General features: G+C 44.2%; 1 protein-coding gene across 1 annotated transcript in view; it reads left to right on the forward strand.

Moving 5' to 3' along the window:
• The window catches only part of LOC146810958 (ubiquitin-conjugating enzyme E2 B), an 81,066-nt gene that overhangs the window by 52,804 nt on the left and 10,393 nt on the right, over positions 1-17,869 (forward strand). Inside the window, exon 5 of the mRNA XM_085618019.1 lies at positions 16,384-16,472. Within this exon, the coding sequence (XP_085474145.1) occupies positions 16,384-16,472 (89 nt within the window). The remainder of the gene's footprint in view (positions 1-16,383; positions 16,473-17,869) is intronic.

Raw genomic sequence — 17,869 nt, forward strand, 5'->3', positions numbered from 1 at the left:
CCCAACCCTGCATGACCAGCTGCAGATTCAAATAGCAGCCGCAAATTACTGTCACTGTTCAGTAAAAACACTACCCACACTCTCCCAACTCCCCTCTTCCCCTGGTAAAACGCTAAACAAAACTTGTTTGCATTTTCCATCGATTTTAACCCTAAACTCAGAAAATAGAACAAAAAGAAATATTGATAATTTTGCGAACCCCCTCCCCCCCCCCCCCCCCCCCCAAATAAACCATGCAGTGGTTGTCCACCAACAATAGCACTCTGCTTCACTGCGCTAAAACGAGACCCCTAAAAATCACTTAAGCAGGGGGTCGCCACCCCCACAGTGCACCCACCCGTCTAGGACTAGCCAGTGTCACCCAGTGAGGGGCAATCCCCCATTCACCCTAGCCAAAAGAGGAAAGCCAGATGAAAGTAGGAAGAACAGGTAAAAGAGGAAGAAATAAAAGGAATCAGAAGAGCACAGAAAAACAGACTAACAAAAAGTGGGGGTGTCGCCAACGCAGCTGGATGTACTGCACTATAATGCTCACTGGGATATAAACGATAGATTAGAAGCCGTTCCCTCTACAGCAGGCTAGACATACTATCAAGCAGGAGTTTGTAGCATTTTTAGAGACCCCATCAAAAAACTGTTTTAGACAGTGAAAAATATTGTGTATAATCCGGTAAAATTCTTATGATCTGCTCTCCATATTTTAAATCCCACCCTTGCACGCATGCTGGAGCATTAGACCCCTATCATTGCATTTAAGGATACGAGCAATAATCATGCGTGGGTAAGCACTGGGGGAGGCCTGGGTGCCAGCGCACGATGTGCCTGCTCCATGACCAATACTGGAGACCATACTACCGGTTTCAGTTCAGTTTTGATCCAGGAATTGCCCCACTGATTTTTACCCTCTGCCTTTTTGGGGAACTCCACGAATCTGAGGTTGTTGCGGCAGGACCTGCCCTGTCCTTCCACCAGCCTAGTCTCAGTCGTTGGGAAAGGTCCGAAAGGGAGCTCACCCTGGACCACAGCTCCTCTACAGTTGTTTGTAGTGCCTGCACTGATTGTTCCAGTGTCCTTTTGCTCACGTTCTGGGTCTGTGCGGAGGAGGTTGACCTCTGTGATAGCATCTAGTTTGTGTTCAATGTGTTTGATGGCAGCCAGTATCTGTGGGGTCGATGGGTTGCGTACCCCAATCTCCTGCCACCTGATTGCCCCTCGCCTCTCCAGAAAACTGGGCCATTTTATTCTGCTGAACTTTCTGCGGCTTGCCCATGATCGCCGCCACCTCTCCCCTCAGCAGTGACGGAGGAACAGTGCCCAGATCAATCGTCTGTGAAGATCAGCCGCGTAAGCGAAGTGGGCAAATGAGTCGCGCTACCCTGGAGCACAACTGCGGTCCATCCAGCATTGACCTCAACCCTCACTCAACGTCGGGGGCCGCCTACTTTAGGGCGACTCGCACAAGTTTCTGAGACCAGCCACAAGGCGAGATTCAACAGACCCTGCCCAGCCCCGTAGGTCTATAGCACCAGGGAGGCCCTTTGTCCAAAACCAGCCCCTCACTTGCAAACACAGTGGCGCCTCTCGCGAGAGCAGCCCGACACCTGCGCTCTACAGCTCTTCAATATTCCAGGCCCGTCATGCCAGCCTAAGGACCCGCCTCTCGGTCCACGCGCCCCAACCGATGGGATCTCCTACGCAGGCCATGTCCGCACATCGTTCACCGTGTCCAGGTGGGGCAAGACCCGGGGGGTTCCATTCGGCAGTTCATGCCCTCCTCCACAGCCGGGGGTCCCTGCTCTCGGGGCTTGAATGCTCAAATGTGGGTTCCCACCCTACAGTTCAATGGCAGAGAACAGATATTCAGATTGAGTGAGGTATAAGGCTTTATATGTGATGCACACCACCTTAAACTTTATTCGGGCTTGTAAAGGAAGTGAGTGAAGGTGTTTGCGCACCAACTTACCATGCTCCTATTATTGTGATGGAGGAGAGTACGACCGCCAAGGTAAGGATGCCTGGGCACCAACATGGACCGTTTCCATAATCTGCTTTGCATAGGATCGGTAACCTTACAACGTGTAAGAAGTCTGTCAACTGGAGGAAGAATATGAGCTATTCAACAATAAACAACGTGGAAGCGGCCTAAGTGTGACGTGCCTTCGATGGATGTGAGTCAGTGGAGAAGCAAGAGATTTCCCCTCCTGAGCTAGAATGGGTTGGCACGTAATTGTAGTGTTGTGGGCGCTAGGCCCGCATGCTACTAACACATGTGACACAGACACCGTGGTTATAGCAGTTACCCGGCCACGTGCACCCGGGCCCTTTTATTTGCAGTCTCACATCACCCGTGACGCCTGTGGTGGATGGGTGTGGGGTGCTAGTGTGTTCAGCCTCGAGGGGGTGGCTGGCAGTGCAAGTTTCTGCTGAGACACTAAAACGTGTACATAAGGTTGAATGTCTTTGGCCCAGGGACATTGAGAAACATTCTAAATTTAGGCCTTACCGTTTCACAGTGCTTCAGTTGCTGCAGTGGTGTCAATACTTATTAAACGCTTTGTATGCACGCAATGGAGGGGGAAAATGCAGTAAAACTGCTTTTCGGCCAACATTTGAATACATATATGTGCGTTTCAGAGGCGCATTCACGCTGCTAGATGGGTGACGCCTAATTGACGGAAATACCATTTTGCACTCTTCATAACGTGGCCCCTCATTTGACCAGTGTAAGGGGGTACGGTCGTCTCCCCCGTGCATTAAAACAACTGTTACATATGAACATAGTATATGTGCACACACAAACATAAGTGTGTTTGTGTTTTAAAAATGTGTAAATTGTAGTCGAATAAACTTTGCAGATGGCGCAACGCTGCCACCTACAGGCTAAGAGGAAAGCATCCTTCTAAAAATATATTAGAATTCCCCCTGGCAAAAAAACAAAAATAACTTATTATTAAAAAGGTTCTTTTAATTGTATGTTATTAAGAACACAGTTACAGAAATAGGGTGCCGAAATTAGCTACCACGAGATTAATTTCTCAAATATGAATGCAGAAATAATTAATGGTCGTATGATTACCCTGTTTAGCAAGAAGGACACTTAGAAGACACAAATAAGACTTGAGAACTGATCACGGTAAGGCTGTACAAGAATAGATTAACAATTATTAGCTCTCTCTCAAAGATATTAAAAAAAAAAAATCTCCCAATCCAGAGCCCATATTCTGCTTTTTCTTCAGAAACTGCCTCTAGTGTCCTCCAACCGGTCAATATTCTAATCTTCTTCTACCCAATCTATTCACCTCACCAGTCCTGGACATGAAGTAACCTATTCCTTCGCAAGTGTTTGTGCAAGAGGAGAACTTTGGGACATGCTAGGGAGCAGTACAAAGCGAGTGAACAGCCTGTGGCGAAGAGCCATTTGAAGAGAACAAGGGAAGGAGACCTGTGGGAGAACACCGGAATCACGTGACCGGCCGCGAATGCTTGCAGCAGCACCCTGCGTACCTTTCGGCTTTTTGCATCACACATGGACTCCATGATTCCGTCTTCCCTGAGGCCCCAAAGCTCGAAGGCCAGTTTAAAGATAGCTGGCCTGGTGAAATCGACTTACCTGCTTGCACCATTAACAATCTTTCATCACCCCATGCTGATCCGGAGGCAGCTCTGTCCCATCTACTTCACTGACCCCCCTCCCACCACCACATACAATCAAGTAGAGCAGCAGGCTTGCTGACAGCATGATTAGCAGCTACTTCGAGCACAAGGCGCAAGACGATGCCCACCGCCAAGTGACCATCCATTATAACCTGCAGCAGCAGACCATCCAAGTATGCGATGTCTGTCCACGAAATATCACAGCAACTTCCAAGGAAGGGAACCCCTCGCAAGGGACACGTTCACCCCTTTCACCTTGGTGCCTTAACCAAATACGTCCCTTTCCACCCATAAATCATTCTAGTGACTACATGATATGTTGCATAGAAAGGCCGCAGTTTATTCCACACATCGATTATACATCTCACAACTTATTGGTTGGTCATTCATATCCTCCATATAAATTTACATCATGCATTACTTTCCCCTGCTTGGTGTTTTATTATGACAGCACTAACCTTGTTCGAATTGCCCCCTGTGCAAGGTTTTAGCGTTCATGATTCCAGGCTTCCCTTACTACTGATTTTTGTGGGCGTCCATTAGGACCGGCTCTGACTGCAAGTGCTGTTCTGCTTGCTTTGGACCCTTGCTAGTCACTCGCCTGCTCACCCTGTGTCCCTGCAGTGAGGCATCCCAGGGACACTGTGTGAGCGGCTCTTCTACCTATGGTATTTTCCCCTTTGGATCTTTTTCTGGGTTTCTTACGCCCCACCCTGTCCCCGCAGCTACGACGACCACGACGACCACGACGACCACTTCCTTCTGGTGTGGGTGGGTGGGATTCCGATATGCTGGTGGGGTTCTTGTCACTAAAAAGGGGGAACCCAACACCTTTTGACCTCCCCCCAGCTGCTTGTCCTTTGCCCTGATTGGGCAGCTACTGGCTTGCTTGGGGACCCCAATCGCGTGCTCCCCCCTTTTCCGTGGGCTTGTGGGATTCCCGCCCCCTACAGGCGTTCCGCACAGGCCCCCATCGGGTCCAGCTTTGCCTCCCCAGGCCCGTGTTCCAAAAGTCTGCTGCGTGCTTCAGTGCCCACCCCTGCAGCAAAAGAGCTGGTTTGCTGGTGCCCTCACCCCACTCCACCACCTAGGGACAGCCAGGACCGCCTCTGACCACTGTTGGTTGGGAATAAGTTCCTAGCTTGTTGGGGAGACTACGGGGAGCACCACAAACCCCATGTGGTGCGGAGTATTTGAGGCAAATTAGCCTGAATGTATGCAAAGTTGCTGGGAGAAGGTGGTTGTGATGCGGCTTGCAGTAACTGGTAGCAGAGTCGATGCAAAAAGTGGCTGCTATTAAAACATTTTTTTTTTTCATCCAATGACCTTACTCAGCGAGCGCCCGTGCAACACTGAGTAGTAATCAGATGATTCAGCACAACTTTACAACTCCTCCAGGGCAGTTGGAGGGCATTGCCTGGAGCCCTCAAAAGACCATGATAAATCGAAAAGTATCTAGGAAGGGATGAAAAACAGCTAAACAGTCATGTCGGCTCCCTGTTTGGCATTTCTAGTTTATATAATCTACAAGGCAATGCTCCCCTTACACCCTCCGATATAAACAATGTCACAATAATGTCTTTTGGCACCCATATGCCAGGATTTCCAGCCATGAAGTGATTTGAGCCAGTAGAAATGGTCACGAATCAAATTGAGACAAACAAAAGGTTTTCAAGTGATGCGGTATGCGTTGGCTCCTGCTCCTGTGGACGTATGTATGTGAAAAAAACAGTGAAAGATGGTGCCACAGGCAGGGGGATGATCCCAAACCCCCAAGGTAGACACTAAGTCTAGGAATACTTGATACAGGTTTCCTGTGCACACGTGATAAAGTAGAAGCAGAACAAATACTGCAAATCTAAATCCAAAATTTACAGAAACCCAATAATCACAGTAGTCCAATGTTGCGTTTGTTCTTGGTTTAATGCCGTTCAGATGCCCAGCCAACACGTGTTTCGTCAGGGTAATGGACCCACGACTTCTTCAGGGCTATAAGGGCCGATGGGCTGGGAGGGGAATTATCTCTCCGCTGGTTGTACTTCTGTCCCGGCTGGTTGGGGGTCAGTATCTCCAAGGTAATGAGCATCAGATAGTGAGGTGATCGGTACCATCAAAGAGTACACTGGTAGTGCGTGTGAGGGAGCAGCGAGTACGCCGACAGGATCCTCCGAGCAAACGAGTGAAGACCGGACTGATCTAATTGAGTCAACCACCCAAACTGTACATGGAAAATAAAACATTTTTCAAGTAGATCCAAATAGTGTGGTGTTACATAAGCAGCTCCAGCCGTTCAGCAAGATTACAGAGCTTACGGTCTAATAAATATCAGACGAAGAAGCAAGTGTATTATATTTTTACAAGCTTCAGAGGTTGAACTCGATTTCCCCTGAAGAGGATCAAATTTGAAATGATCCAGTGCATTAGTTGAACTATCATCTGTACTCAACGTAATGACTGCCGTTTTCAGTTCTCTCGAGACAAGCACATATCTTGGAAAAGCAGCTAACTGCTGCACTAAAGTCAGAACACTTTCTGGCCACAGTCCACACTGAACTGCAAAATTTGAACTCTAATAATTTGGGCGAAAGTTCAGTCAGACTGGAGTTTATGTACATGTTCCTGTTCCCAAATACTGAACAAAATGAAGGAAATATGCCTGCAATACTTCAGTTTATAGTGGACTATTTCAAGACCAATCTTCCATACAATGAGTTAAATTGGAACCCAAAAATCAATTATATATCCGTATAACTGATGCATGCCCCCAAAGCAAAATTGACAAAATCAGTGCAAATGAAGAAAGTGGTTGTCTCCGCTGAGATACATTATCATCCTGTGCAAAGCCAAGATCTGAAAGACACTGCTGGGACACGATATGCAACAATGGCGAATAAGGTAGTGGTGCCAAGTTAGAGCTCACCTAACACTATCCCAGACAGAGCAATGTTTTATTGAGATACCTGAGGAGTCACCATCCGGTACAGCCCATATCCTGCCACAAAAAAGGGAAATCATCCAAATTCCTATGAAAAAATCTCGGCCCTTAGGGGAAGTAGCATAACTCACCCCAACAATGGACTTATTGCCTTCGGCAAACAGGTACGCAAACACAATAGTAACAAGCAATCGCAAACGGATTAAAGAAGAGGGGCACATTGCTGCAGTTTAAATTCAAGGGAACCAGTTGTACAGTGATGACCCAAAAAAAGAATTCAAGCCTACATTTTGAAAAAGAATTGTAAAAGACTCAAACGACTTAATAAACACACTATGTATTTCCAATGCCAAATAGAACTGCATTTAACCTCCAGTAAAAAAAAAAACCTCTAACCCCATCTTTTTCAAAGCGAACCTCAAATTGAAAATTGAGCCTAAACCCTCTTCACATATCCATCCCGCTGAAAGATGTGTTGCAATGACCTCAGAAGAGCCGAATATCGAATTACAAAATTTCCCATCCAATTTCCATCAGGATTTTCAGGCGTTTGAAAATTAAATATCCTCTTTAAAAACCTTCCCCGTGAACACAATAAACAAGATCTCAAAAAGAGAGTAAGAGCGAATTCATCAGCAAATACGAGTCCAGGGATCCCTATGCAACCGCCCCCCTCATACGTCAGGATATCTTGCAGTGCTACCTAGAAGTCATAAGATCACCACAGAAAAAGTACCCAAAAAAATTCAGACAAAAAATTTCAGCATGACGGTCTACTCCGTCAGTTTATCAAACAGAGCAAGTTAAATCTGGGGAAGAGTTCTTGCATCACAAGTCTCCCACGTACAAGTCGCCATACTCTTTGAAGGAAGGAGTTTTATAAATAGCCAGCAAGATTACACGGGTTACTCCATCTCTGCTGCGGTCTAAGTGCTAAATACTCCGGCACTAATAAGCCCAGTGGAAGCCAATTGGCTCCCTCTCAGTGACTCTACCACCAATAAAGCAGAGCCTGAGACACTTGTTATTCTGTTGGAACTGCTGTACAGCTCTAGAGGGCCACAAGATTTATTGAACAGAGGCAATATTCTCAAACTGCTGAAGTCTCGTCCGAATGCCCCAAAAATTATTTCCAATCGATCAATAATAAAAATAGCTTTCTTCACTCCAAGGAAAGGATAGAGTAAAGAAGTCATAACGATGGCACTAAAATACAAACAGATTTTTACCGCATCATGACTCGAGTCCTTTTTTGTTAAATGGGGCATTCTTATTTCCCTCCCAAACCAGACCGCTACCCATCAATATTCTTAATGCCCTCAAAAGAAAGTTCAAACCCCTTGAACTGACTGACCTAACAAAACCTTCACAAATACCTCAGCAGTAGCAAGTCTGGAAGAAACCCAGACAAAATCCTAATCCCACGACAGACACCCAACACCACCAAGCAATCGTTCTCTCCCTTTAGCCGAGGAGAACAGTGGAGTATTGGTTAGCATCACAAGTTGAGGCGACAGATTTTGCATACTAAAGACAAGAGCATGCCAATAACTGCTAGGCCTGGATTCCAGAATCCCTTCAAAGTTTTAACTCCATTTCAATCAACAGCAGTTAACACCTTATTTTTTTTTTATCCTAGTCCAGATTTATTGACGCCCCATATATAATACATGGCTCGTTCAATTAATATCATCCAAATTTGTTCTTGGAATATTGTGAGATGGAAAGACTCACATGAGCATGTGTTGTTTTCAACACATTTTGACCTCCTATTCCTTTAGGAGAAATGGCATATAGAACCAATGGAATTAGCCGGATATGGTGCTTTTGAAATCTTTGCAGTGAGACCATTCCAAAAGGGATGGCCCTCAGGAGACCTGGGAATTCTGGTCAGGAGAACTCTAAAAACCAAAAATCATAACACTAGCCTTTGATGGCTTTTGGGAACTAAAATTACCCTCCCCGCAAAGGGATCGGAGAAATTTGTATTACTCAATATATATATAAACCTTAAAGCAAACAAATTAAAGACTAATGTGGATACCCTTCTAGCTTACCTATCAGATCTGCTAATCACAAAGTCTAGCCTTATCCTAACAGGTGATTTTAACTTTAATTTGTTCTTGCCCAGTTCTGAGATTGAGTAAACTAATGAATACTATGAGATATGCCAACCTATAAAATCAGCCCCAAATAATCCATACTCTTGTTATCACCCTTATAGAAGCAATGCATGCCATGAGTCTGTGCACTGAACGGACGCTTGATGTCAGATAAACCTGCAGGATACACACATCACAACAAGGCGGACGTTCTCCATAATACACTAGTGTCGACACAGCTGGTTAAGCGATTCATCAACCCCACCCTGGGACTCCAAAACTTCCTACCAGTTATTAAAGACGGTCCTCACAAAGAGGTTATGGCAAAATCGAGACAAATTGACATATCTGGAGTCCGAACAAAATAGCATGTCAAATTAATAGTGGGCACTTCCATCAACACAGACACGCAAGGCTATCTGAAGCCTCATTGCCATGGACATCAAAAATGAATGTCCTGAGATTACGAGGTGGATTGTTCAATGTGGGGGAAATTTGTCAAAGCTGAAAACACTTGAGATTTAACCAGGCATGCCAGCTTTGTACTTAGCACAGAGATTTTCTAGCCCATGCCATCCGTGTTGTTCCAGCATTTGAAGCAGAAAGAAGATCACGTCTGCTACCGAAGTTTTGTGAAATAAACGTTAGAATGTTTTCTAATGCAATCACGCTTTTGGTAGCAATGACGGTTTGCTCATTAGCAGATTTATAAAGTTTATGAACGTTGTATCTAAACACACTGGAAACTAGCAGAAATTGAGTAAGGAGTGGACCCCCACCTGCAGCCATAAACCACAGACTGAATTGCATTACCCCAAAATAAGGCTATTTCAATGCAATTTTCTTCACAGTTTCTAAATTAATTGAAATCGGTTGAAAATGGGGTAATTGAATAGCGGCTTTACTGGTGACAAAAAATATCGAGACTGAATTACACTTTATCACTGATGGTAAATTTTAATGTATCTTTTAATTATAAAATTGAAGTGGACTAGCTATCTACCTGTTTATATGTACAGCTGTAATTTTATATTGAATGGTTTTAATTAACTGTCAATAAAACACTATTCTTTGATATTTCCTCTCCCACTAATAATGGCACCGAACTCCCTCGAATTCCTATGCCTGGGAGAAATTTGCGTAGTTTCAGGTATTCATGTTGTGTGCAATTCAAAATATTACATTTTGGTTTATGCAATTTTGCATACGTTTTTCCTACAGGAAGCTTGTTCGGACAGAATATCTCGCCAACAGACGGATATTTGGGAACCAGTCTCCTGTCGGTATCCCCGAGACATTGTTTTTCTTTTTTTTTACTTGAACTCCACGCTCATGTCAAAACATATTTTGATTAATGTTATTTCACAAAATTTAGAACCCATACTAATTACATCAGACATATGGGCGCCGTGCATAGGAACGTTTTTTTTTCTATTTAGAGACACACAAGACTAAACCCACCAACCAAAAACCACTAAACGAATCACTAATTGGACGTGTGGGAGTATAGTTCGGCTCAACATAAAACACTTCAACGCCTCATTACAGTTAGTAAACGGTATCTAGATGCAATTATAATCTACTACAAATATCTCCCATAGTTTGATAATGGTACGAGGACTGCAACATATTGCTTAGTTTTAAATACAATGCAAGAGTCGCTAAAGCTGAAAATGTCTGAGGTAGCAATTGGCAATAAGTCTAATGCCTACTAAATTGTATCACTTGACATTAATTTTCTTGTTGTATTATATCATTATACAAAACAAGTGTCAGTGTTACACGAACCTTAAAAAGCAACTTGCTGGAATATTGAGGGGGAGCTACTATTTATCAGACACACATTATTTTCAGGTGCAAAAAATAACTTTTTTATTATTCCAATTTAGCAGAAATCCATACGCAGGCTGTCACTCCTACATAAAAAAAAAAGTGCATTATCTAGCCTGAATCATTTCGACCGGCTCCCTGCCTTTTATCAAAGGGCCACCTAGAAGCCACTTGCTTTTCATACTATACATGCTACTCATATGTACACTTGCGAGACATACCTCAAGCAGGGTTGGATACAAAATTTGAATAGGATTTAAGATTTGTACATGGACATTTTCATGAATGTCCACAGCTGCTCACATATCGATCATAATTCATTATAAAAACTCCTTTGAGTGTTAAAAAAGGAGAAACCAGAGTATCAAACACAATCCACCACTAAAAGGCACTAGGATACAGAGGTACATACCCAAGTCAAGTTCAAAGCATCCATTTATACATTACTATTATGTCCTATTTGAGGATAAATAGTATTTTATTTTGCTAAATTGGTTAGTGTGTGAATACTAAATCTGCGAGCATGATGTGCACCCCCTTAACTTAGTCAGATCTCCAACCTTGGATAGTTCATTGAGCTTTGTATTACTTTACATTGGAATCGATCGCTTGAATTGGAGAATCCATCCATCAGCAAAGAGAAAGTATAAAAACCTGGAATAAGACATTTTCTCACATATCATAGTATTGTGCCAAAGTATGCAGCTGATTCATACGTAATTCTTGTAGCCTCAAATGTTATAGTCCTTTTTTTTTTCTTTACAAACATAACGAGCATTGGCAAAGCCAATAGGTCTAGTCTTTGGAACCTATTGGCTTTGTCAATGGTTTTTAGCAATAGCTATACATCATCCCCGGTGCTGTGGAGCATGTTTTAATACACATAAAAAAAGCCTGTGATGCTGCCACCCATGTGATTTTGTAGGCACAAGCACTAAATGCACTTTTTTTCTTTTTATTTTCCAGCCTGTGTTGAATGGGTAAATGAAAAGAAAAAACGTGTAGCAACATGGAGGGCATGGGGAGGTCAAATAAAGATAAATGGAATTCAGAGAGCAGCGTTGAGCGTAAGTGATTAAAGCAAACGGAGAAGATAAAGAGCAAAGTGAAGCTGGGGAGTGGAAAAGCAGAAGTACGAGAAAGCAACATAGAGGAGAATCACAGGAGCGCATGTCTAAGGGGTGGGGAGAAGCTGACCGGTGAGAGAGCAACATGGAGAACAGAAAAGGGAAGAAGAGCACACTAGGAGACAGTTGGAAAACGCATCCTGTCTTGTGCAGTGCTTAAGACAAAAGAAAAAAGTAATTCCCTAAAAGTGGGCAGTGGAGGGATGCAAGTAAATTGGTGGTGGTGCTCCAGGGGAGGGACAGACACAAGATTAACAAAACAACCATTTAATAAGAAGGACATTAGAGTGACAGTGAAGCCAATCAATGGTAATCAGTGGGTGGCCTGCAAGCCCCTCTATGTTCTTGGTTAGCCCACATTATATCTTTCGCTACCTGACGGCAGAAATGTTTGGTAAACTTCACCTAAAAAGTCTTTGTTGGGGTGGGAAAGGCAGCAGTTTTACAGCGAAAGTATTATCAATTGAATCTTTTTGCCCCAAAGGAATTATGGGAAAATCAAAAAAGCAATTGGTAGGAGAACAAAGGGAACAATGCAAAGTGGCTAAAGATGTAACTAGACCTAAAGTCTGTAGTAAGGTGACAAGTATCTGACACTAAGTGGACATATCCAGCTTAAATCATAGGAACTACATTCCCGAACTATGAATGAACCTCCGAATCCATATAGGACAGGAGCATTTGTACGAGGTTGGGAGTATGTCTATTAAGCTTCTGGTGTGACTTGAGTAGTTGAGAAGAAGGCCATGCATAGGTTGGGACACTGGTGGGGAAAGTAGTGACTTGTACTACAGTGTGATACATGTAAGTCACACCTGGAGATGGGGCGAATCTGTTAAGGAAGGCTTTGTTGAGCAGTTGATATCGCCGTCATGCTCATGGATGTCAGACCTTAGGCTGTGTTGCATATTGGGAGGGTCCCTGATCCCAATGGTCTACCATTAGAATTTTTGCAACAGCCTCTCCAGTAAAATAGTGGATCATCTCTTTGTTTAAGGAAACGCAGCATGTGGGCTGCTCCCAGACAACCTATGGATGGCAACTCTGGTACTCAATCACAGAGGGAAAACCCAGGACTGAATGCGACTCATACAGACCGATAGCTCAAATTTAATAGTGAAACAGATGTTCTTGCTTGGATATTAGCAAACCACTTGGCTTGGGGAAATCAGACAGCCTCTTTGCCATCTTTAGTGATCCTAGACATAAATGGCTTCAGTTGCTCTCTGTTGCTAAGGGTTGCTAGGCAACCCTCGTATTATTAGGCAATTTCGTATGATCAGCATTGAGGCAGCTTCAACAAAGTGGGCACATTGGTCACTCACATGCCTTTTCATATACCAAGCCATGGATGTTTGCTCCTGATTTAATCCTTACTTAACTAAACCTTCGAGGGTTTACATGCTGTCTCTTGGATCCCTCTGGTAAGATGTAGGAGGGGGGAGAACGGTGTAAGTAAGTTCTGTGATTTCTACTAAGGAATGTTCTTGGACAAAATGAACAGTCTCTTGATTTGTTTGCAATCCTCATTTAGGGTGCTGTTTGACCTGGGATCCTTGGTTGGCTGAGGTAGGTACCATAGGCCAAGTAGGGACCCACGTTCCAACGTCAGGGAAAGGAAGGTCACCTTTTTAGATAGCCCCGCTCACCCGCTCGGTAGCTTGACACGAGCATCCAGGCTTATCTTCAAGGCAAATGTGTAAAGTATTCGCAACCACAATCACAATAATCCAATGATGACACCACAAATGGACTCCACACGAGTTTCGTGAAAATTAGTATAAACTTTATGTAAAAAGATACACGATAAGACCACATGATATAAAACCAACATATGAGGTTGTGTAATATTTCTCTTGGCAGGTTCTTGGGCCAGCAAGCCCTTGTAAGTTCTGGCGATATCAGTGAGCACTTCTAAACATTCTCCTGTACTCCTAAAATCATATCATACAGACGTAATGCTAGAATCAGACACTTGTGTAACGTAATAATACTGTCATGCGTAACGTAATAATCAGGCACTTTGCAAGATCAAATAATGCAATGCGTGATACCACCACCAGAAATGCCGTTCTGCAAAAATAAGGCAATGCATATACACTAATCAGGTAATTCGTTATGCAGGAGAAATGCAATGCGCTATACGCCAATCAGGTAGATCGTTATTCAGAAACAATGCAAAGTGTCATATGACAATCAGTAGTTCGTTATGCAGATAAAAATGCCATGCGTCATACACTAATCGGGTAGTTCAGTATGCAGGAATAATGCAATGCGTAATACTCTAATCAGGTTATACAGAACTGATGCAATGTGTAATACGACAGTTAGGTACTCCGTTCTTCAGAAATGGAGTAATGCATAATACACTCAGACCCCGATCACCCGGCCTTAGGCGGTCTCTCCGCCTCTCACAGTTGCCCCTCACACGGTACGATGTAATCCCAAAGTGCAGCTCCGCACTCAGGCCCCCGGTACCACCACTCCTTTGGCGATACGGGCCGCGACACGACCCGAAGCAGAGGCTCGCGCTGCCAACACGAGAGGGAGAGAGGCCAAGAGCGTTTCCCTCTGCGCCCCGCCCCAGGAGTCGACACATGTTACCTGGGGGGCGCAAACGCACTCTCCTCGGTCAGGGGCTGGGCCTTCAATGCAGCTTTGTGAAATGGCTATGGTGGCTCGGGCCGGCAACTCAGCTCCTCCAGGACTGCCGGTCCGGGCCGCTTCACTTACGAAGATCTCCGGCTGCCACAAAGCACAGGCACACAGCGTCGCTGAATCTTCCTTCACTCCGGGTGCACGATCACTGGGCACTCCACACACAAGTCTCCGGCTGCACGAAGATCACACGCAAAGCGTCGCTGAGACTCACTCTACTCCGGTGCACACGATAACACAGCAAATCCTCACAAAGGTCTCACTGTGCACAACGCACCTGCACACAACGGCATTGAGACTCACTTGGATTTCGGTGCACACGTTGACAAGGCCAATCCTCACGAAGGGGTTCAGGCTGCCCAAAGCACACTCACACTGTGTCGTTGATCCTTGCTTGGACTCCAGGTACCCCCAAACACAGACCCATCCTCCTGAAGATCTCAGGCTGCACAAAGCACGCACACACAGTGCCACTGAGACTCATTTGGACGCCAGGCGCCTACGATTACAGGTAGTCCTTACAAGGGTCTCTGACTGCAACAGGTGAACTCACACAGCGCCTCTGAGACTCTCCTGGAAACTTTTATGTTCCTGTGTTTGGGAACAGGGAGCTAGCTCACCTCAGGCCCTTGGGGATAGGTACTTCAGGACACAGCACACAGCAAAGTGCTTCAAACAGGGGGCACAACACACAGCAAAGTCCCTTTGGCCTTTCCTTGGTTGAAAGAGCAAACTGCAGGCCAGCTCCAGATCACACAGTAAGAGCAGTCCTATACATCAGTCTTTTCAGTTGTTTCTTCCTTGGCAAAGGTCCTCTTGACCACGAAGTAGCTCCAGTCTTGTTCACCCTTGATCAAGCCATATTCTCCAACGTTCAGGGGCTTCAGTTCTCTTAGCTATACTCCTCAATGGCTTTGAAGTCTTTGTGCTTCAGGGGGCACTGACCACTGCTCAAACCAGTTCTTGGTGCCTCCCTGGCAGTGACCCCTTCTTCCTTTGATTAGTGGGGGTCTGGATTTCCAATCACTCAGCAGGAGATGGGACAATTGTTTTCTAGCAGCAGCCCAGGCCTCTTCACCTCTAGGAGCTTCTCCTCCCCCTACACTTCAGATACAGGTCAGCCTGTTGCTGTCTCACCTCCTCCCCTGGGTCAAGACATTCTGCAGATCCTATCACTTTCTAATCCAGACAGTCAATCCACAGCCAGGCAGAGACACACAGAAATGTCAGAGCACAAAACGCAGCCAAGAGTGGCTTCTGAACACACAGTGCAAAAAACACCTTCATAAAAAGATTTGTTATTACATTGTGAGTTCAGGCATAGTAAACTTCACCTTTCCATCTTAAGCCTTTAGGAGGACAGGCTGGAAAACATATTACACTGTCCTATGGGCAAGATGGCCTTTCAACAGTGAAAACAAAATGGAGATTATTTCACTGTCAGGACATGACATACACCTTGGTACATGTCCTACCTTTCACGTGCACTACACCCCGTCCAGGGGGGACCCCAGACCTACCATAGGGGTGTCTTAGGTGCACAGAAAGGGAAGGGTAAGGTCTGGCAAGTGAATGTACTTGACAGAACAACATGGCAGTTTCACAAACTGCGCGCAGGCCCTGCAATGGCAGGCTTGAGTTCCCTTTTTGAGGCTACTTGTGTGGGTGGCACAAATAGTGCTGCAGGCCCACTAGTAGCATTTGCATAACCAGTCCTGGCGCACACAGTGCACTTTATTAGGGACTTTACTAATAATGCAAACATACCAATAATGGACAACCAATTACCATTACTTTATACAGGGAACACTTAACACTTTGACACTGGTTAGCAGTGGCAAAGTGTCCAAAGCATCTAAGTCAGCCAAAAAAATAGCGGAGGTAAAGGCAAAAAGTCAGGGGTAGTCACACCAAAAAGTGCCAGTTCTAACCGGTGCCTATTTGTAGTATTTAACTACTAATGTAATTTGGTATGTAATACATGAGTGTGCTTGTTTTGTGTCTTGTCATAGACTACTATTGCATAAAGAGCACCTAAAATGTATGTATGTTAATTAAGTTCTTTATTTACATTCAGTGTATGCAGATGGTAGCATATGTTTAGACATCCTTCAGAATCGCTGGAGTCCAACATACGATGTCTCCTCTATTTTAACTTCCATACAGGTAAGATTTTAAACGAAACTTCAGATAACATTATACAAGTAACTTCATAAATGTTAAACCATATAGTTAATGTTTTCTGCTGTTCAGTTTTTTTACATCTTTGTATATTCAGGTTTTAAATCTCGGATGGTGTTCTTAGCCTCATACCCCAGGAGCATTTGTAAGCAGGCGAAATCACTGAAATTGAACAGTGAAAATCTAGACCATTGTTGGTAGTGTCTTTCATTACAGGATACATTTCTGAGGTCCATTTCGTTTGCATCCCGTTTTATTAGTTTTTTTAGGATAAAATGAAAAGATAAACTGTTTTAATAGCGTATTTTGTTTGAGAGTGTTTGTATGCTTGCTTTTCCTAGTGTGTTATGTCCATCTACATGCTTGGACGGCACTTGTTCATTTTTAGAGCTAATGCACATACATATTATGCAGCATGTTATCTCTTCAGCTGGAATTATTTATTTTTGGTTATTGGTATTCCACCTTGAAAGTGTTTTTGTTAACTGTTGAAATCGTGCATCTTTAGTTGACCTGTTTTATCCTTTTAGTGCCAGACAAACTGTAGTCCTGCTCAGATAAATCAATGGCATAGGCTTTTTGTCCGTAAATAAATTAGCAAGGAAAATCTTTTCCTTGGTTTAGAAAGATAGCCAAGGAAATTCATGATGCATTCAAGTGGGCTCCACATGGTCTTTGGATACCTGCATGATTACATCAAATGAATATGCACATCCATTGGCAACTATGCTCTTCCAAAGCATTTCTGTACCTTATGAGATCGCGCCATCGATGGATGGATGGATGGATGATGATATCTACATGTGACTGGGAATATTTTCATTTTACTCCACACAGTGCATCCACTTTAACAAGAATTTGAACTCTGTGGTTGGCGTGTTCATGGGTTGTTTAAAGCTGAGGCTTAGTTCACAATTTAAATATAAGGAGTTTAACCAGTGTGAAGTTTTGAACCGAAGAGGAGGTACATTGTCTGAGTGAAATGCATGTTCAGTGCAGACGCCTTTCATAGTATCGGAAACCTCTACTGCATTTGACAGGCTGCATGTTTGGCAGTCGGGTGGATCTTCTAGCATAAGCAACAAAGAAGTCTTCCTGAGCAGACCTGAGGAAAAAGTCATTATGCAGTTGGGGTTCGTAGTGGAGATTCGAACCTATGTGGACAGGTTAATTACTGCTTTTTTCTATGAAATTAAATATTGCATGCATCTAGTGGTTATGTAGCTCTCAATCCTTTGAGGTTCCCTTCCATCCATATGTTGCAGTCAATTAGTCATTGTGCAGGTCTGCCAAGCAGTCGAGTCCACACCTGCAGTGCTCTCCAGCTGCTTGTCATGCATTGTGGTGAAAGGCAGTAAGTGGTTTGACGAATTAGTGCTTGT

This window comes from Triturus cristatus, chromosome 7 (genome assembly GCF_964204655.1).
Source record: "Triturus cristatus chromosome 7, aTriCri1.1, whole genome shotgun sequence".
NCBI classification, from domain to species: domain Eukaryota; kingdom Metazoa; phylum Chordata; class Amphibia; order Caudata; family Salamandridae; genus Triturus; species Triturus cristatus.